Source organism: Triturus cristatus, chromosome 5_1, assembly GCF_964204655.1.
Source record: "Triturus cristatus chromosome 5_1, aTriCri1.1, whole genome shotgun sequence".
Lineage (NCBI taxonomy): Eukaryota > Metazoa > Chordata > Amphibia > Caudata > Salamandridae > Triturus > Triturus cristatus.
In genome coordinates, this window is record NC_140587.1 from 449,287,291 (window position 1) to 449,309,859 (window position 22,569).

At 45.9% G+C, this 22,569-nt stretch overlaps 1 protein-coding gene across 1 annotated transcript in view; it reads right to left on the reverse strand.

Moving 5' to 3' along the window:
- Positions 1 to 838: 838 nt before the first annotated feature.
- TMEM67 (transmembrane protein 67) overlaps positions 839 to 22,569 on the reverse strand; it is a 1,162,308-nt gene continuing 1,140,577 nt past the window's right edge. Inside the window, exons 27-28 of the mRNA XM_085605278.1 lie at positions 22,138 to 22,280; positions 839 to 6,239 (exon numbers count right to left, since the gene is read on the reverse strand). Coding sequence (XP_085461404.1) covers positions 6,159 to 6,239; positions 22,138 to 22,280 — 224 coding nt within the window. The 3' untranslated portion in view covers positions 839 to 6,158. The remainder of the gene's footprint in view (positions 6,240 to 22,137; positions 22,281 to 22,569) is intronic.

Genomic DNA, 22,569 nt, shown 5'->3' on the forward strand with positions numbered 1-22,569 from the left:
ACCAAGAGGAGTTTCGGACAGAAGACCTGGGTCACACAAATAGTTCGAGGGAGCAGCCAAGAAACTGATAGCTGTTCACTGTAAAAAAGAACGATCAGACGGCTGAACATTGCAAAAATAACATATGGCAAATACAAGCTATGGTGAAGATTATTCACGATCTTAGTGACGCGTGCAAGTAATTTAGTAAAATCTAAAGTAAGTGGGTCCAGTACCTGTCGGAAATGTAGCTTTTAAGATACTAGCCACAAATGGTTGAATAATTACAAAGGCATGGAGAGCTTTGAGGCTATGACCCTGAACTAAAGGGGAACACGGGTCCTATTCTTGATGGAATGTGCATCTTAGGGGGATGGGGAGTGGATTAGGAAGAAAAACGAGGGTAACAATCTGCTTATAGGGGTGATTTTGCATCACGCTCCAAGCATTAGGATCAGTCATTTTATCTCAAGTACAGGAGTACTGTTCTGCTGTACTGAATTTGTATTGATGTTTCTCTTGCCATAAATCGATTAAACACGATTTGGAAAAAAGCTCAACAATTCCAGCCTATACATGGGATAAATTCAAGGGAAAAGAATCTACAGAACGAATAGTATCCATCTTAACTCCGTTTGTTAATTAGGTAGCTGTGCAACCAGCAATACTCCCTTTCATTCACTCAAACGGAAATGTGCACTCTCAGAAATCATGCTTTAAAATGTGTAAAACATCCACAAGGATGCAGTGCTCTACAGAACAAATGAATTTCATTAAGCATTAAAGACATTTAGATTTACTCAATGTATTTTATCCCCACGTCTATAGATTGATTAAAAAACACACGTTAGTCTATCAATTTGTTTAAAGAAACTTTATTAAAAAGAGATCATTTCAAATGTATCAAATGTTGCATGTCACGGATAAAACTATAGCACATTTGGTTTTTGTTATATGTATAAAACTGATGCAGATTTTAGAATTCTGGCCAACTATTTCACATTTCTGAAGGGTTTGCATCTATATGTACACAATACAAAGTTGCAGTATTTTATTCTGCAATTATTTAATACAGTTAATTATTTTTTGGCAATAATTAAGCAGACAGATTCTGAGATGTACAAATATATCTTGCTAAAATGTTAGTTTGGATAGGTTTCTTTAAATTGTATGTGCAAATGGAAAGAAGACCGTACAATCTTTCAACCCTATAAAATCAAAACGGAAGATGATAACTAAGCAAACACAGTGGACATTTTGTATCCGGTAAACATTTCAAATTTAATTAGGGATTTCGAATATGTTCAAAACTTTCTTAGCGCCAGCCTTTAAAATTTTCCATATCTTAGGCACTAGGTGGCATTTGATACCCAGGTAGTCAGCACTGACTGGTGCCGTCCAGATACTAGGACCTCTGTTGTGGACAGTCCCACCCACGTCAAAGAGGTGGTAACATTAAAAGCAAAAATAATCTAAAGGTAGGAGGAGTGGGAATTGTGAACCTGGAAAAGCAATAGACTATCCACATGAAATAATATTACTTTCCATGTGTAATTATGGCCCGCGGAAACTATGAGCCCCAGCATGTACGTTCATTGGCAGAAGCCACATAATGCAAAATGGAAAGACAGCCAAGTCAACTGACTGTACATTTACAGAGGCATAAAACCTTTTTTGTATTTTATCGCCAAAATAGACTCACTTTTTGATATCTACTGAGAAATTCCCCTTATGTCAGTTTTGCAAAATCCAAAATGTTTGCAAAAGAAACACGGTCAACTACAATCAACTATGAACTAGTGTTCTTAAAAGAGCTAATATTTTAAACCTGTCCGGTTCACTGTCAATGGCATAGGCAAAACATAGTCCCTCTTGATATTGGCAGCAGAGTGGGCCCTTCTGGATAACTAGCACCACAAACAGCATCCACATCTGGTTCCATATCTTTATCGCTAATTTACTGATACTGCAGTGAGATTCCACAAACATAACTACATCCAGGAATGTAGCGTCTCCTAGGGCCCTAATCCCTTTTTAAAAGCTTTAACGTTGGGTATTCTCATCCTTGCAGATCAACATTTTCAAGAATACCAGAGAATCCCTCCAATCAGTTTGTGCAGTGGACGTAGTATGACTTGAGATCGGCTCAATATGCCCCGCTACCACCCAATTTCAGAACTTTTCATGTGGCACAACATTATTCTGTGCATTTTTTTAATTGAACTATTAATAAAAAATTGTTTGAGCATGTGTCGCTTTTTAATCTGTGTTTTGGATAAGTTCGTTTAGAAATACATTTGGAAAAATAGGTGAAGCCCATGATTATTTATAATCATGAAGTTCTACTGAATGCACATATATTGTGCACTGGGGAGTAAGCAGTGACAGGGAGCAATGAGGAATAATATTGGTCTTTTAGAACTGTTTTTCTAAAATTATTAATTGTCAGGGGCAAGTCCCGCTTGGCCTTCTTGCGCTTATAACAGGACTTGAACTATTACTTACTTAGTTAGGACTTGGTGCAGGACTGGCACTTGGTGCGGGAGCAGCCCCGAAACTTGGAGCAGGAGCAGCTCCATGACCGCAGAACTATTACTTTCAATATGATCTGCCCTGCATTTTAAGTTCTGTGACTGAGTTTAGTTTCCTGGTAGCTGGCTGCCTTCAGGTGCATGAGAGAACATTTGTCGCACAACCTCCAGTGGTGACCTGAACCTAAAAACCACAAGCAAAGGAGCAAGTCAAAAATCCAGATCCAGTCTGGCACATTGGGATATTCAGTGGGTGAGGAATCCATCAGAATTATCAGACTTGCAATGCTGACCTGATCTCTGGGTGAGGTGGAGGAAACAAAGCTAGAACAGGAAAAGTCTTGGACACATGAAATTCAGAAAAGCCTTTGTGTAAGAAATGTAGCTTACCCTGAAGGACTACTGTATCATTCTAAAAAGCAACAAAAGAAAACAAAGCAAACAACCCTTGCAGCTCAAATAAGCCATTTCTGAGAGAGTATATATATATATATATATATATATATATATATATATATATATATATATATATATATATATATAAAACCAAGGAGAAGGTCACAAAATAACTTGAAGAAACAGCTTCATAGAAACATGGCTAATGAACCAAAATGTCAAACTCTAAACTAATTTGTGTATCATATACCACCACAGGGGCGTTTCCAACCTATAGAACGGCATCAACCGCCCCCCTTCTTTACAGCATAAATAATTAAATTAGGAGCCATTGAAAAACCCTGAAACTGTAAGGGTTAGAGAGCAACACCCTGATGCTGAGGTACCTGTTGGCTATACTCTTGTTGCTGGTGATGATTTAAGGGAAACACCTTAGAACAGGTGATATCATTGTATTACCGAATATTGCCAACAAACCAATGTAGACTGTACTATCCTCACAGAAACATGAGGTAGTAAACTACGTCATTCTTGGGCTACACTGCATTGAGGAACCATCCTCAACTCAGCCTTACTGCCTTCTTCTGCAAGACTGCAAGATTGTGTAGACGGACAGGTTTCCCTAGCTCTTGCCGACTCAACCAAGTTGCTTCGCCTTCTTCTAACGATCAGATGACATCCTCACTTTTCTGGGCATTGCATCTCTATTATGTTATCAATAGCTCAAAAAGGACAAGCTCTTTGCAAGCCTTAGACATTGATAGCGTTCAAATATTTACCTATAATTGACCACAGGTTACCAGACCATCAGAAGCTTCCGTGACAGGCAGACTCTAGTGCTACAGTACACAAAGAGTTCCCTTGCAAGGAGATTGTCTTTGTCTATAACCACTACTGCTAAAAAATACAGTTGAAGATAATCGTCTAGGGGTCCAACAGAGAATCAATCCTATTTTGGAATTATCGGGTCATTAGCATCCGGTCAAAATATAGAAAATGTATTGGAGCCATGATTTTCCAACTTATCTTGTCCAAAAGACACATAGTAACAGCTGATGTGGAAGCCGTAAGCCCAAAATACTGAATGTTTAGAAAATCACTTTCTGCTGTGAAAAAAGGGAGCATTTACATGCAGAAAGTCCATGAAGCTTGGATGAATTTCAGAGAGCAACGTTAGAAAAGAGAAGCTGTAAAAAGATTAAATTAAAGTTGTGCACAGTGTGCAGGTCTTTTCATCTGCCTCCATTTCAGAACTGACAAAGACAGTCTAAGTATAGACCTACATCCACTTGCTTTTAACAGATTATGCAAAATGATCCAGAATTGACATTTCTCTAACTGGGAATGCTATGCAACATAAATGTCTGAAGACAACGGCCAAGTCCTTCCATAAGTTGATTGGAGGTTTTGAGTTCTAACATTGCATATCTCCTTGGACTACGAAGCATTATCTACTCAGTGAAGGACTTATCGTGCTTGTTTCTCTTTTGACCATTTAAGCATTCACCTCATGGTGTATGACAAGGGGCATTGTCAGGTCAGTGTGCAAACATTTCCAGGGCTTATTGATTTGCTGCTCCCTAGCAGGTAGGCACCGAGCTAGATTTGGTGAAGGTAGATTTACGCTGTTCAGATTCCACCCCACGAATGGGATGATGAAAGAAGAAGTAAGGCAGGGAAGAACAGTGAAGAACGGTGTTGATGCCAACAGGTAAAAGCATTGTGGATGGGCACTAACTGCATGTGCAATGAGATCTTGGGTACACACGGAAGTCTATAAGAATCGGTTACTTTCATGCTCTTTTTGAAGTATTTCCTGTTGACTTCCTGAATGACAGATCTAGCACGTTTGCGCATAACAAGGAGGGACAAATCTAGTCATGAATAATTGTCATGACCTACCATGTACCTTGCAAGCAACTGTGGGCCATACACTTGCGCATCTCCTTCATAAGCACAAGTTGGCAAATACTGTGCTTTTTAAAAGGAATCTTACTGACAGCTTTCTGTGCAGCACTCCAACACAGGGGAGTCTTCCGGGGCATGATTCTGGCATGGAAAGGGCGGATAAAGTGAGGAATGGGTATGTCGGGAGCATGTTGACTCACCTGCCACCTGCTTGAGAAGCTGAGGCAGGCTTCTTCAAAATTCAGTAGATAATCTCTTTCAGGGCAATAATCTTTATTTTCCAGATGTTATTATAAAATGAATTGTGTGTTAAGGGGTATAGCATTTACATGAATTGTGATTACATACAGCATTCAATTTGAAGGAGACGTTAGTCTCCAAGAGAATGAGGTCTCTTATTTCTCAATGGGTTCTCGTCACTCGTAGAATTGAATGAATTCTTTGGAGAGCAACGAAAAGAGATGACAGAAATAGGTCCGGGGGGAGGGGGGGGGGTAGGGGATTGGGGCTTTGACAGCAATGCGCATGCCTGGCGTTCCTTAACCTGTCAAAAGCTCATAACGTAAAAGTGAAGGCAAAGGAAATATAAATCCAAGTGTCTAAGTCTAAGTAGTGGTAAAGCAATAACTGAAGAGCTCGACACTTAGAGTTGAATATATCCGGATCATTTCCAGTCTCAGAAGAGCAGGGGATGCTTTCTTTGCACATCACTTTGCCTTACCTTCTCTGGAATACTAGTCCGCAATGAAGGGATAATTTGAGATACTGAAGCCTGCAAATGACGCACTGCCTATGTAAATGTTGTGCTTTAGATTTTTCTCGCGCAGATGGAATGTGTGATATAGCTATTTCCAGTCCTGTAATACGTGGGGAGGGCAGTGATGAACTGAGCGTAATTCCCTTTTCAGAGATGACCTTGGAAACTACACAGGCTTTGTCTCATAGCAGCACATGTGCATACATAAACCATCCCTCCAGTCTTTATCCAGGTGCTGCACTGGGCGATGACGTGTATCGACTGGCAGACAGTTGGACGGCATCACCCTTATTTCCTAGGTGGGCTTGCACAGCAATACTCTTGGAATGCAGTTTTAAATCTACCGCAAATATTTCCCTATTCTGATACGAAAAACAAGATGACAGAATGAGTTTAAGTATACTCTGTTAACCACCTGACTGAAAATATTCGCAAAATATACAAAAAACTTTCGACAAATTTACAGTATAAAAGATTACATATAGACCTGGAACAATATGTACAAAACATTCTCATCTGTTTCACAGAGATATTTCCGTTGATTCCATCAATAGATTTCGAAAACAATCTTTCGTGCGTGCAGAGCATTAAATTAGAAATCTTTCATCCACCAATGTTTTAGCTGCTAGATTCCTCTGCCCCAGTGTATTTCGAATGAAGCGAAACATCTAAGAGGAAAGAATAAAATGAAAGGTCGTTACTGGTGTCATGGGATATTATGCATCTAATAGCCCTTCATTATACATCTAATACCCTTCATTATACATCTAATACCCTTCATTATACATCTAATACCCTTCATGTCCCAAGTTAACGTGATCACTCACCTGCAGGAATTCACAGCTAGAATGCATCCGCGTTAGCCTTTTACTAAACCCCATGATCGCAAATCAGTAATCTGGGCCCCGGTACTGGAGGCTCTCACATCAGTGTTATCAATAATTAAAACCTCTCTATACCGTAAGCGCAATGTGCAGGGTCTCACGTTCGTACTACCCTTTAACCAAACCGTCTGACAAAAATCCATATTCTCGGACGGGTACTGAAGACTCTCACATCCGTGATACCCTTTAACCTCTGACCGCCATAACTCGATATTCTCGGGCGCGGTATGCAGGGTCTCACGTCCATACTACCCTTTCAGTAAATCCTCTGACGGCCATAAATCGATAACAGTGGTCCCCGGCACTGCAGGGTCCCACATCCGTATAACAAGGCTGCAACTATGCTGCTGGCATGTTTGGGTGCATCTGATGATCCATCTGGCAATGCCTGATTTAGATAGAGCCTTCCCTTTAAGGGGTTTAGAGAAAGCAAGAAAGATTTGTTTTGTTTTCCTAAATGGTTTGGTTTTAACATCCAAAGTATGGAGAGCCCATTCCGCAACTAAATCAGGTTGAAGGAAAAACACAGGAGGTTCAATGGACTGGTTAAAGTGGAAGTGAGAGACCTCCTTACGGAGGAGTTTGGGGTTGGTGTGAAGGACAACCCAGTCCCTATGAACTTGTAAAAAGGGTTCTTCCAGGGTAAATGCCTGTAGCTCACACACATTCCCTGAGTAAAGTGACAGCAACCAGAAACGCACCTTCCAAGAGTGGAACTGAAGAGGACAGGAGTGGAGGGACTCAAACTGAGGGCCACTGAGTCTTGTGAGTTCAAGGTTGGGATTCCATGACAGGGCTGGTGGGACCCAAGGAAGAATGACCCTTTTGACACCCTGCATGAAGGCTTTAATGACCAGAATCCTGTCTGTTTTGGAGGTAGGCAGCCACGGTGGCCAGGAGTAGTTGTATGAAGGTGAAGACTAGAACAGAAACCTGCAAGTCAAGTAAATAGCAAACAATGTCCTGCACTGTGTCTTTAAAATGATCAATATCTTTTGTGTGACAGTAGCACACAAATCTCTTCCACGCATAGCGGGCCCGGGTGGTAGGTCTGAGCACTTTTTCTAAGACCTCAGGAGCCAGATCGCAAGGTTGAAAGACCTGGGAGCCTGTTTACTCCATGGTTCTGGGGGAGAAGGTTTGGACAGTTGGGGATCCTCTTATGCCGAACCGGAAAGAGTTCAAGCAGAGTTGTGAACCAGAGTTGGCGGGCTTATGTGGGAGCCACCAGGATAAGAGTGAGGGAAGTCTGCCGAAGCCTCTGAACCACAAACAGAAGAAGGAGAGACAGAAAAGAATAGGCAAATATGCCTGACCAGTTCATCCATAGTGCATTGTTGCTGTACTGTGGGTGTGGGACCCTGGAGGCGAAGTTTGGGCATTTAGCGTTTTCTGCTGTTCCAAACAGGTCCAAATTGTGGAAAGCACCAGTTCAGGAAGTAGCGGAGGAGGACTTGCGGGTGGACTTCCCAATCATGGATTTGCTGCCGCATCCTACTGAGGAGGTCAGCAAGTCGTTGTCCATCCCTAGAAGGTACTCCGCTAGTAAATGGATTTTGAGGCAGAGAGTCCACTGACAAATGCCTTGGGATAGCTGCGAGAGTTGTGGGGATAGTGTACCCCCCTGTTTCTGAAGGTAAAACAGGGCTGTCATGTTGTCCGTCCAGACAAGAACAACCTTGCCTATCAGGTGAGGTAGGAATGCCTTCAATGCAAGGTGAACGTCTAGTAGTTCCAAGTAGTTGATTTAGAGGTCCCTGTGTCTGGGCTCTCATTGGTCTTGGACAGTGAGGTCCCATAAATGTGCAACCCAGCCCATAAGAGAAGCGTACGTTGTAACAGTCCTCTGCGGAAATGGGTCGAGGAAAGGCCACCCCTGCGACAGGTTGTTTGTGTTCCACCACTGCAGAGAGCAACAAGTGTGGTGGCTGATTAATACTAGATCGTCCCAATGACCCTCCACCTGAGACCACTGTTGCACTATGGATTACTGCAATGGATGCATGTGTAACTTGGCATGGAGTACTACAGCAATGCAGGAGACCATCATACCTAGGAGGTACATGGCTGTTCTGACCGTGACCAGTTGATCTGGTTGGAAAAGAGGGAGCAGTGACGAAAAGACTGAATCCTGGCAGGGCTTGGATAGGCCATGCTTATCTCGGAGTTGAAAATAGCCCTCAGGTAGGGTTGGGCCATGAGAGGTTGGAGGTGGGATTTTATGGCATTGATGATAAACCATAACTTGTGACGGTCTGTTGTGACCTGAATGTGTTTGTGGTGTTGGTGGCGGGTGCAAGTTGTCCTGGTAAGGGAAGACGTGGACACCCTGTCTGCACAGGCGTTTGGCCACCACCACAAGGCACTTGGTGAACAGACAAGGTGCAGTGTTAACACCGATGGGAAGCTCTGGGTGTGCTGGAAAGACGTGGAGGCTTCCAGCCTCCACGGTAGGCTGTGCGGTTAAAGCAGCCACGGGAAGAAGGCGTCTGAAGTGTGCCTATTGTCTTAGCTGTCTCAATCTTTTTTGGTGTTTTCTAACATTTGGTCCACCTGTGGGCCAAATAGATGCTGACCATTAAAAGGCATGTTCAACCCCCCTCCTACCCATCAGGCAGGGGTGTCTGCAGCATCTAGGGCACAGCGAATAGTAGTGTTTGATATGTGCTTGCCCTCAGAGACTATTTCATATCCGCTCTTACTGTGCTTCTCGAGGAGGTATTGAAGGAGCTCCTCCATCTCGTCCCAGTGGGTTTGATCATATCTTGAAAGAAAGCAGAGTGAACTGGCAATACACCATAGGTTGGCTGATTGAATGGCAACCCTTTTGCCCACCACATCTATGCACTTACTCTCCTTCTCAGCTGGTGGGGCATACATGCTGAACTGAGACTTGGCTCGCTTACGAGCATTAGTGACCACCAGAGAATCGGGTAGGAACTAGCCACAAATATAAATGGGGTCGGGAGATCGGGGGGCTTTATATTTTTTATCCACCATAGGTGTTATGATCCTTGCTTGGACGGGGTCCCTTAAGATGTTTGCCGTAGCATGCCCTTAAGCATGGGGAGGTACTGAGTAGAGAGAGGAGTGGAGGAGAGGGTTTAAAAAAGGAAGTACTCTTCTAGGGGCTCTGTATGAAGGTCGCTCTAAGGCAACCCTACCAATGAGTACCTGATAGGACGTGAAATTGCCTGGAGAGGCTGGAAGGGCAGGGTACAGGTCAGGGTCTGTGTCCTCCGGTGGGTCTGCATCATAGAAGTTCCATAGGTCACCCTGCGGAGGGGTGTCAAATGTGTCATCCCCTTCCCCATGCCCACCCATGTCATAGTGAGGAGACCCGTGAGGCGTGATGTCAAGGGGGTCCCCTGGAGAAGCAGGTGGGGAAGGTGATAGCTGAGGAAGAGGGTGAGGGGATTGTTGTGGGTGGGGTAAGGGGTTGGTAGCTTTTTCAGTTTTTTTGGGCTGCTTTGATAGAATCATAATGTCCAAGGCCTCCTTAAAGAACAGCTGACATATCAAGGGTGTAACAACAGCAGACCCTGAAGAGCAGGCAAGGATCCAGACACCATAGGGGTGGATTACCAGTTGTTTCTGTCTTGTATCGATCTCCACCTGCAGTCTGAGGAGGATCGGTTTGATTGTGCCAGTGCAGATGTCATCCTGCTACTGGATGCCAAATCCTTCTGCTCTGATGGTTGTTTCAGCACCAAGGTTGTGGTCGGCACCTAGGCAGAAGAAGGTTGGCACCGAGGGTCGGCTTGGTGCCAGTGTCAGAGTACCTGGCAGGCCAGTTTCAAAGGTTTCTTCGACACCGAACCAGAGCTGAGCGGAGTATCCTAGGGGGTTTGTCAGTGCAGACCATAGCCTGGAGAAGTGGTCGTCCGAAGGCCTATCTCTGGAGCTCCAGGGTGGCTGTATGCCCTTTGGCAGAGGGCTGCTCGGCCTGACAGCAGTGTCAAAGGGGAAGGGGTTCCATACTCATTAACTGCTGGGCTGGTGGCCGATCTTCGATTTCCAGACCGGAGCCGGAGCTTGCCTCTGGGAAGAAAGCCTTTTCATTAGGAGCCGACAGTCGTGGATGATGTGCCCCCTCGATGTCCTTGGGACCGAAGAGGTCTGTGGTGTCATTGTCTCTCCTGTGTCATATCTTGAGACAGCATACCCAATGGTTGCAAAGAGTCTTCTTGGAATGGAACGAGCGGCAGGCAGCTTTGTTATGATCGGGCGACAAGCACAAATTGCAGAACTGATGGATGACAGTCCGAGGATATTTCACATGGTAGTGAGGACAATATCGGAATGGTGTCCATTTGATTACCGTCAAGTCATGGTGGAGAGCCTGAACAAGAGACAGGAGTAGACCCCGAACGGTGAAGCCCACGAGGGGCCTTGGTCGACCCGGACCCCGCTTAAGGAAGTAATCAAACGTCGACTCAAGACGGAGAGTAAGGGACATGTAATTGAAATACAATACCGACAAAGGTAAACTGGAAAAGAACACTGCAATGTTGTCAAATAGGAGAACAAGAGCACATGTCCCAAGGTGGAAGGAAAACAATCTAACAATGGAGCGCATGACCATACTCATTATCAGCAAGAGGCAGGAGTCACTATACCTTGTGATTCAAAAGACTTCTTCGAAGAAAAACAATGTGCACACATCTGGGCCCAACACTAGATGGCAGGAGTCAGCACAGCACGGGATATCTACAGCCGCACATGCCTTGAACATTTACTTAACTTTGGTAACTATCTTTCCGGTGGGTTCTCTATCTACCAGCAGATTCCTCATTGGTTGAATAATCCCAGGCATCTGACTGGATCTGGAAACTTTAAAGCTTTTGAAGCTGGTAGGGAGTACAGGCGCAGTTCTGACACTGGAAGTGACATCAGGTGACATCAGAGGCCATAGAGCATAATGACGTTAGTTTTCATCTGTTTTTCCGTTCCTTGAAGGTGAACACATAGTGACAACAAATGAATAAAGTGCAGTGCACTACCCTAATTGGAACCTCATTAAACTGTCCCTGCATGATCATCCATTAACAGAGAGGCAGATGGAATTGGTCAGGAACCTGCAGGAAAATTGACTATCCACCAGAAATATAGTTACTGAAAGTAAGCAACTTTTTCTTCTGATTGATACTTCATTCTTCAGATTCCTCACCTATTTATTAGATTCACATGCAGTATCCCCAGGAGGTAGGCTGATGGATGGTTAGATGACAAATTCTTGCAGCAAAGATCTGGTAAATTGCCCGTCCCTGTGCACCTCGGAGTCCAAGCAGGAATGCTTAGCAAAGGTGTGCAAGCACGATAGGACATGATCACTGGGCCCTGGTTTGATTGACCCTGATTACTTCATGAATTCCCTTTCTCAGCAAAGACACAGCACATTTTAAAACAAATAAGGATCCAACAGGAAGCTCCACGTCTGGGCTGCTTTGCCATTCCCACTGCCACAATAACCCACAAAGAGCCAATTGTCTACTCTGAAGACTTGTCCGGTCAATGAAAACACTGACCGCCCCCCTGGGATCCAAGCTATACAACTTCTGCTCATTCTTTGAGGGATATGTGGGGAATAAAATGATAACAGGGTGATGACTGACCCAGGTGAAAGGAATGAAACAAGAAAGCAGCTCCGGTTCGCAGCACCAGTTTGAGCGAGAAAAAGGATGTGTATGGCAGATGCACACTCAGCGCTTGTAGCTCACTGACCCATCTCGATGACATAATGGCAATCAGAAAGGGCATTTTTATGGTCAACAAATGCAACTTGAAATACGAAGGGTCTTGAACAGAGACTCCATTCAAAAGAGAACAACAAGGTTAAGATCCCATTAGGGCATGAAAGAAGAATACAATGAGAACAGATAAGTCAAATTCTTAAGAAACTATCATAATCAGTAATTTAAACAGGGAAAGCTGGTCTTGGAGACAGAGGAACAGCAAAAAATCAGAAAATTACCCTTGACAGTACCCACTGCACACCCTCTCTGAGCTAAAGAGAGCATGAACTTAAACATATCTGTCAACCGGGCCTGCAAGTAATCGAGGTTGATGTATACACACTATGAAACAAAGATATTCCACCTCCTAGAGTAGACAGATTTCGTGGAAGGACTGCGAGTAGACAAGAGGAAATCTAGGAGGCAGCTGAAATGAGCTTAAATGTCCCTGCTCCATCTACAGGCAGGAAGGTAGAAGCTCTGATGACTGGGGTGCAGAACCATCGCCTCCGACGGGGAAAGAAGATCTGCTGTCATCGGCAGTCGAAGCAGGGGAAACCGGGAGAACACATTTTGCATACCACACCCTTCTGAGCCAATCTGGGATGATAAGAATGACTTGGCTCCAGTCTTGATAAATATTCCTCAAAAGTCAAAGAATCAAGAGTATTGGTGGGTGGGGAGGACGCATAGCAAAGTGGAAAGTTCCACCTCAACTGAAAAGCATCACCCAAGGCTCCCCTAAATGGATATTGGAGCGTGCAGACCTGCTGGCAGTGAGCATTTTTTGAGGAGGCAAACAAATCCAAATGAGTGCCCTACAGAGCAAAGACATCCAGGTCGACACCCGGAAGAAGACGCCCACTCGCGATTGGCAAGATAATGCTAGCTCAGGCTGTCAGCTATGACATTCACAGACGCAAACAGGCAATTGGCTGTTTACCATATCCCTTAATTGTGTACCCAAGGATGGCATTAAAGACACTTCATCCTCTTCCATGCTCCACCAGGGTCCCCAAGCATTGAGAGACCTCTCCAGAGAGATTTCTGGGGCCTCTGCACTGCTGATTTGCAAGCTGCAGCTTTATCAGCAAAATAATGCCAGTTCAAGCTGTCAGTTCTGAGATTCAGAGACCCCACTTCGTGACCGTCTGTCAGCCATATCCCTTGATGGTATGCCCAAGAATGGTATGAAGGATGTAGGAGAGTAGGATCTGCTTCTTATAGTTACCCCCACTTTTTGCTGATGCTCCACTGTTTTTTGATTTAGCCTGGCTGGGATCCTGCTAATCAGGACCCCAGCCTAGCTGATTTCTCTCTAAATTGATAGCATGTACTTTAGGTACACTTCAGATTGGATTCTGGGGTACCCTTATAAGTCCCTAGTATATGTTATACTATGTACCTAGGGCATAGGTACCCCAGAGGCTTCTCAGGGGCTGCAGCATGTATTATGCCACCCCTGGGAGATCATTCAAAATGACACAGCAGATCTGCTACAGCAGCCTGTGTAAGGTGGTGCATGCACCCCTTACTTAGATATAGGTTGACTATATCTATGCATATCACAGGACATATAAACCTATCAGTCACCCCTACAGCAGGCCTTATCAATCCTGAAGGCAGGGTGCTGGGTTTTATGTGAGAGGGTGCACCTGCATGAGCAGAGCACCTCTGCAGCCTTCGGAACCTCTACTCCGGGATTGTTTGTGATGCAACCATACCATATACTCTTAAGTGCATTATAACCTGTCTGCATTGGGGGCACATTTGGTGTCCCTGTGCATAGTCCAGCTCAACCCGGTTGCAGGGGCTATCAGTCCCTGCTCTGGCATGAAACTGGACAAAGAACATGGGTGTAGCCATCCCTCTGTCCTGACCCTCCCATAGGTGGATCCCCAGAGTTTGTCCCACCCCTTCCTTGGGTATAAAGTAGGAACCCCTGGCTACAGGACTTTAGATTTACCTGGACGAAACTCTGCTACAGAATCCCAGAACTTCAACTATCTACATGACGTTTGATGACTGAAGAATCTCCCTTGGAGTAAAGGAGTTACTCCCCTGCAAGGCAGGCACCAAAGACACATCTGTCCTGTTTGCAACTACGCAGCTCCTGAAGGACTCCGAAGATATTGCAACACAGGAGGTGGGTTTCCAAGCTTCCCCGAGGCCGATCCGTGCTCTCAGCAAACCTGAGATCCAAAGCTCTCGTGGGGACCGTGCAACCCGAACCCCTGGACACCGTGCACATTTGCAGCAGCATATGCTTTTTGCCAATCCCTGAGGCTGTGCTTTGGGCAACTTGTAGTCCAGACCCGAGCAGTGATTCCACTGCAGATTACTGGCCTACACTCCATGAGGGTCCAGTGGGCTGGTATTTAGTGGTTCCTCTCGAGGTCCCTTCACGATCCCTTGTCCGTAGACTTCTGGGTCCCTGAGAAGGGTACTTTAACTTTCAAAGGGCTTACCTGGTTGCTCCAGATGTGCCCTGACTCTCCATCGCTTGGGGAGTCCCCAGGACCTTGCTGGTCCCCACCGAAGCATCTTTACTCTAACCACGTGGGTCGCAGTTGCCAAGGCTTGTTGGTCTCCAATCCGCACACTTACTGGTCTCCGTGGCTGCAGAGCCAAGCTTTACCTCTTCGCACCTGAAACACCAGACATCGGTGGGCATTCGTCTATCGTGCCCCTGGTCACTGGCAAGTGACCCAGACTCTGTCCCCTCAGCTTTCAGGTTCTTCTCAGCTCCGATCCAGGCTTGGATCACACCGGACACTTTTCCTCTTCACAGCAGCAGCACTTTGCAGCATCACGAATTGAGAACAACGGAGATTCCCGACACCATTTGACACATATGCACCCTGCTTCCCTGTGTGAGGTAACACGAGTACTCCGGTGCTCACGTGGGTGCTGGCCTTAGAGCCTTATAAGTTTGAAAGGGTTTGCTCAAAGTCCTCTCCTAAGTGTCCTTAAGCTTTAGAATTCCAACCGCGACTTTCCCATAGGATTGTACGGAGCTCACGGCTGAGTTCTCACACTGCACGCGTCCCCCATGGGTCCCCTGTGTCACTACCTTGGGTGGTTCCTTGGGGTCCCAGCGATTCTACGTGCTCTAGGCACTGTGTCTAGTCAAGTCGTGGTTGTTATACCACTTTCTTAAAATATGGTTTGGTCTCCCCCTGGGGCCCACTCTGTATTGTGCTATTTACTGTCGTTCTAGTGTATAAATATTGTGTGCCTTGCTCTCTAATCTCATAAAGAGGTTAGTAGAGAGTGTTTAGTAATAAATACATATATTTTATATATATACCATGTGTGGTTCTCCTTTCATTTGGTCATGCAGGAGATTATAATCTGGTAAACCATGCTGCTTTACATTCCTTCTAGACTTAGCTTGAAGGCTGCTCTACATAGCTACCACTAGGATAGCTTTCAATAAAGGTTGTCTTTAACCTAATCATCAATAAGGGTTGTTTGGACAGGTACAAAGTGCCCACTTTAATTAGTGGACAGCATATACCAGGCCAACTTCTCACAAAGGACACTCCATCCTCTTCCATAATCCACAATGGTCCCCCAGCATTGAGAGAGCCCTGAAGAGAGATTTTGGGGATACCTACATTGCTGATTTTCAAGCCGCCTGGAATCAACACCTCATCCAAAAGGAGTTGAGATAACAGTTTCCCTTGTATGTTTAAATACGACATCACAGTTGTATTGTCTGTCAAGATCTGACCAACCGTAAATGGAGGGGAGGAAGGCCTTGAGTGCCAGTCAATAGCCCACAGCTCTAGCAGGTTGATATGAAGCACCTGCGCCTCCAGAGACCAGAAGCCTCTGGTCACCAGATGGGCTCCTCGCGCCAGGGTGGATACATTAGTCACTACTGTGGCCACGGCTGGAGGGGAACCAAAGGGCCAATGTTGTTCATGGGTCCACTCGACCAATGTCACACTCTGAGAGCAGACACAAGAAACATAAAAAGAATAAGAAGCCTTCTCCAAAGGCAAGTCACGTCAGAGCTCCTAGAGTCCCACATGGTCAGTGAGGAATCTGCTGCTAGATAGTCTCTATCAGAAAGAGCTTTACCGAAGGTAAGTAGCTTGTTTTTCTCATAGAGACTTCTAGCCGTAGATTCCTCGCCTTTTGAATAGATAACAAACCAGTAGCTATTTTGAGGTGGGCCTGTGAATGGACTCAAACCAGAAATTCTAGTAGGGCCAATCAGGCAGAGTGCCCATCTTAGCGAACCTTGTTGTCCAGACAGTAGTACTTTGTGAGCGTACTGAGTGATGCACATGTGGCAGATGTCCAGGACATGAACTCTATGAACCAATGCAGTGGTAGCAGCTTTGGCCCAGATGTAATGAGCTTGCAGTCCTTCCAGAAGCTACTTCTTGGCCAATGCATAGTAGATCTTGATGCAGAACCTGATCCAGTGAGAGATGGTTCTCGTCTGCATGACCTTGCTTTTTTTTCCCTTTAGCGAATCCCACAAAGAGCTGATTGTCCTCCCGGTTTTCTCTGGTGCGATCTACATTAAAGCTTAGGGCTCTTTTGAGGTCCAATCGATAGTCTTTCCTCCGCCTTAGAGGGGTGAGGCTGAGCAATGAACATTGGCACGGTGATGGTTTGACTCATGTAGAATGCCACCATACCTTCGGCAAGAAGGATACTTGTGTATGGAGAAACGGTTTACCTGGGAAGAACGTGGTGTATGGCAAATGGAAGCAGAAAGTCTGCAGCCATCTCACTCGCTGCGCCGATGTTATAGAGATGAGGAACACCGTCTTGAAGGTAAGAAGATGCAGAGGGTAGCTGTGAAGTGGCACAAAAAAAGCTCATCAAAAAATTTGATGACCAGATTAAGGTCCCACTGTGGCATAACAAAGGGAAAGGGAGGAAACCGATGTTTAGGTCTTTTAAAAAACAGATCACAATCTGTGACATAAACAATGAGGGCTGGTCCAGCAACCGTAAAAAGGGTGAAAGAGCCAAAAGGCACCCTTTTACTGTGGCCAAAGCAAAGCCTTGCAGGGTGAGAGACAAAGAACAGAACTTCTGATAACTTGGCCTGGAGGGGGTCAATCTGGTGTGTGCAGCATCAATCTACAAATTGGTCCGAACAACAGGAATATACAGTTTTAGTCTAGGGACGCGTAGCTGCCAAGATGACATAAACCACCTCCAGAGGAAGGTCATAGGTGTTCCACTATTGCAGCTTAATCTCCATGCATGAGGATGGAGATCGCAAAGAACCGGGAGCGGAATCCTGCCCTGTTGCTGCAACAGCAGGTCCTCCAAAAGGGGCAGCCTGGTCTGAAGACAGATGCTTAAGCCCAGGAGCTCTGGATACCATACTCTCATTGCCCAATTTGGAGCCGCTAGGATGACTTGGGCCCAGTCTGTCCTCAGCATCTTCAGAGAAATATCCGCAAGAAGGTTTACAGAAGTCCAGAGTTCCACTGCAGGCAGAATTTCCTAGCAAGAGTTGCCTTGGAAATACCAACGTGCAAAAGTGCCGACAGCGTGGTCTCAGTGGTGGCTAAAAGATCAAGCCACGGTTCTCCACATTTGTGTAAGAAAGCGTGCACCACCTACAGGTGGAACTACCATTTGTGGCCCTCTAGACATCGATGGTAGAGCTTGTCCACCCTGGATTTTAAAGATCCTGCCGAGTGGTTTACCATCAGGAAAATTAATTGATGGTTTTATCCATTTGCAGAAGCGCAGGGGCCTCCTGTCACAGGGTCTGTGATCCCACCCCACCTTGTTTGTTGAAGTACTACATGGCAGAGGGGTTGTTAGCACCTGTACCAGCTTCCCTTTGATGGAAGAAAGGCTTTCAACCCCAAACAGATCACCTGTAACTCCAGAAGGCCAACCCAACCCAGGAGTGATGCATCAGTCATCACTGTCAACACTGGATGCAGTAGGGAGAAGGGTCTGCCGCTGACCCAATCTGGGTCCAGTAACCACCTGTGCAAGATATTTCACTATCTCCTCTGAAATCTAGACATGGTCCGAGAAGTCCCTGTGATTTTGGGCCCACTGTGACCTTAAGATCCCACTGCAGAGCCAACAGAATCCACCTGGTGTGCTGAACCAGCAGGATACAGGAGGCCATCAGTCCCAGGAGCCTCAGAGTAGACCTCACTGAAATTCAGGACAGGCGCTAACAGATTGGGATCACAGACTAAATGTGCTGGACTTTCCTTTCCAGTGGAATGGTGCAAAATAGAACCCTGATCAGAATAGCTCAGGTGAAGGGGGGCGTCTGAGAAGGAGTCAGGTGTGACTTGGGCATGTTGACAGTGAACACCAAAGATCACAGGAGGTTCACCATAGTCTGAAGGTGATTGGTGACTGCCTGGGGTGAGGCCATCTTCAACAGTCAATCGTCGAGTTAGGGGAAAACTGGGACCCCTTGCCTCCGAAGGTGTGCTGCTAACACCACCCTCACTTTCATTAGCATCTGAGGGGCGCTGGTGAGATAAAAGGGGAGCACAGCAGACTGAAAATGCTCCTGTCCCACCACAAATCGCAGGCAGCGCCAACAGGTCTGCAGGAGCCCGTCCAATGTAATATTGACATAGGCATCCTGCTGGTTCAGTGCTACTATCTAGTATCCAGGGTCGAGGGCAGATAAAACCAGGACCAGTATGAGCATCTTGAATTTTACCTGCCAGAGGAAGGCACTGAGAGGGTGCAAGTCTAAAATAGGATGAAGGCCTCTGTCTTTCTGGCACCAGAAAGTAGCGGGACTAACAACCACAGCCTGCTTCTGGTGCAGGCATCCTCTCAAAAGCCCTTTGGCCAACAATGCTTGCACTTCCTGTCGTAAGACAGACAGATGGTCCTCCATCAGTTGCTCTGGGGACGATGAAAGGTGAGGTGGAATGGCAATGCAGGTCAAGGTGTATGCCTTCCTGACAGTCTGCAGGACCCACCGGTCTGATGTTCTAGTCGGCCAACCCGCCAAGAATCGCCGGAACCTGCCTCCAATCGAGTCGGTATGCTCCACAAAGGGCACGCTTATAGGGTTTGGCAAGTGGAGCTGTGATGAGGGGGAATAGGGGTAGGGGAGAGAACCATTGCCGGGGCGATGGGCACCAAGGCTGCGGTCGTAAAACTCCTAGATACCTTGCTGGGGCTGAATTGGCCAACGGTAATGGTGCCTTCGCTGAATCTGTGAAAGGAGAGGTAGAGCTGATGCAGTTGGCAAGGCAAGCGTATAAGCTCACGGACCGTACTGTTGCCCTGCTCTCCTTGAACCACTCTAGAGTGGAATCCACCTTGTCCAAAAACAGGCATGTCCTGTCAAAGGACATGTTCATGAGGGCTGACTGGACGTCATCAAAAAAGATGCTGGACTGAAGCCAGGCATGAAGGTGAATGGCAATACTGGTGCCAATGGCTCACCCAATGGAATCAGTGGTGTCCAAGCCACAACGAAGTGTGAACTTGGCTGCATCATGACTATCTTGTATAGCTTGAGTTAGGACAGGCTGGAGGTCTTCTGGGATACCTGGGAGGACTGGAGCCACTGAATTCCTAAACAGCATTGGAGAAGTGACCCAGAAGGGAACCGGCATTCACCGATCTAAGGGCCAACATGGTGGAAGAAAATGCCCTCTTCCTAAAGGTTTTGATATGTTCGGACTTCCTGCCAGGGGGAATAGTCGGTACAGTATTCAGGTTCATCTGACTTGTGGATGCCTGCACCACCAATGTTTCAGGGGAGATGTGCTGAGACAAAAAAGCAGGGTCGCCTGGGGCAGGGCGGTGGCATCTCGCAATCTGGCCATTGATCATGGGGCTAGAGCAAGATTTATGTCCAGGCTCATTAGAGGGTATCTGTAAGTGCACCACTGAAGGACAAGAGGGCACATTAGATGTTTGCCCTAGCTGGAGTTCTTCTGTCCGAATCCGATCTGATGAAGGAATGCATCATGTGTGACCTTCCCCTTGGAGGTGGCAAGTCAATAGGGGAAAGTGAGGCTTTAACAATAGTCGACTGCAGCCTTGGCTGAGAACGTAACATGGCAGACACAAAGTTGGAGAACACAATCGGTGCCTCTTTCTCTGGCACCGATGGAGTTGGCATCGGTGTTGAGGCTCCGGGGACTGGCATGGCAGGTGGCTCCGGAGGGGGCTAGGAAGCATGAGGAAGCTTAGTGGTGGATTTGGAGGGTCCAACTGGCACTGAAGGCACCAGGTGAGGGACTGTCGACTCCCTGGGGCTCTTTGGCATGCCAGAGGGAGCTGGTAAGGCTCCAAAGAGTCTGAGCATGGCCTCGAGGAACTCTTCAATCTGCCTTTGTGTTGCTGATGGTCTCGGGAACTCGGTTTGTGCAAGGGGCTCCAAAGTCAACAGACTTTGGGAGCGAGATCGAGAAGCATGGCAATGCCCTTGTTTCTTCTCAGGAGAATATGAAGGGCAGGAAGAAGCAGAGTTCTGCTTGGATTTTTTATATTTTTTCTTCAACTTACCCGAAGATTTGGAGGTGACAATAACTGTCCCCGGGAACAATTCCTGTGACTTCTGGAGTGGGAAAGAGACCAGGACTGACCCTTCGACTTGGACCAGTCTCATTGTGGAGTCTGCCGATGCTTGACGACATGGAATTTCGATTTGCCATCTCTGAGACCTTCTGGTTCATCAACGCACACTGCAGGGCTTAGAGTTGTGGCTCAGTCTCAGGCAAACCTGATGAGGATCTGTCACAGACATTTGTTTGCAACAGTCCTTACAGAGTATGAAATCTGTCTTGGAAGGTTACATTTCCCATGCACACTGTAAACATTTTAAGTAGAAAAACTGTCTCAAGGAGAAGAGGTAGCCCTGGATCTGCATCTGGTGTAGAGGAAAAAAAGGAACTGACAGTGCATGGAAGAGGAGCCTCTATAGGCCCACACATTTCCAGAGCGGTACAGCATCATTGCAGAGTCGTACAGCACCACCTACCGGCGCACAGAGGTACTGCTCAAAAGTTTACGAATCCAGTCTGATGCCTAGCGAATATTCCAAAGGGTGATGAGTCAGCAGCTAGAAGCCTCTATACCAAGTCTCTCTCTATCAGAATGGAATAGCTTTGTCCTAGTCTGAACATGCCGACTGCAATTTACACCAAGCAGTGGAATAGAAGAGAATGGCATAGGTGCGCACCCGCGTTGGGGGAAAAGCGTGGATGTCTGCTAAGAACAGGGCTTTAAGTGGGCCGGGTCTCACCGGGTCTGAGCACCGGCAGTTTTTTATAGGGGGCCTGGAAACGGGTCTCTATCGGGCTCTGTTTTGTGCCCTGGCGCTGGCGGTCCTTTTTTTTCCCCGGACTGCAGTGACAGCAGGCACGTCGATGTGCGCGTGGTGAGCAGTGTAGAGGAAGGGAAATCCTTTAAAGAGAGTCATTTTCTCTCTGGATGTCCCTTCTCTTTTTGAAACTCAGGAGCAGCAAGTGTAACATTGTCGTGCTGTCACCAGGGCTTTAAGTGGACGTTTTTTCAATATCATATACAAGCCATAGTTGCTGCTTATTTATCTTATGCAACTAGCAACAATTGACAAAGCCAATAGTCCTGACTTGTAGGTATGATGTGACTTGTTGTATCATATATGTGGACGCATTGACAGGAACAGCAAAATACAAGTCGGGCATCACAATGTGCTAAACACAGATTTTTAGCTTATGTGTTTTTAAGCGACGCCCTTAATTACACCGACCACGCCCCTTTGAGGGACCCCCCAGTTTTTTCAGCCCACTTAAAGCCCTGGCTAAGAACCCATGCATGAGGAGCACAGACTGCACAAAGCTTTGGATTCAAATGCTTTGAGAAGTAATCTCCCAGAGACTTCCCACAATAAATTAAAACGTCATATATTTTACTGTACAGAGGTATGCAACTACATGAGAAGAGTAATGCAATTTAAAATTAAAATATAGGCTCACCTGCTGCTGCATGTAGGTAAGAACAGCTGCTAGAATAAAGTTTTGCGATGCTAGATCCACAACTGAAAAAAATAGCATATCAAATATAAAGAGTGTAGACTCATTGCCGTAGAAAAGGGCATCACTAAAAGAATGACTTTCATCTGGAAGAAAGAAAAACAAATGTTTACGTAAATGGAGCATGTATTTATAGGAGTCTATTTCTAGTTATTAATTTATGTATTGCTTTATTTTCATATATCTTGTCCGTATAGACATTGCCCACACAAAGCCAAATGAAGTTAACGGCTTTCTCGTTACAAGTTTATCAAATGGACATTATACATTGTAAATTACAACTACGGAATATTGGGGGTGTCACTTAAGTCAACATGCCTGAGGACAGAACTTACTTGAATATATGCTTTGGCCTAACATTTTTAAGTCTCGAAC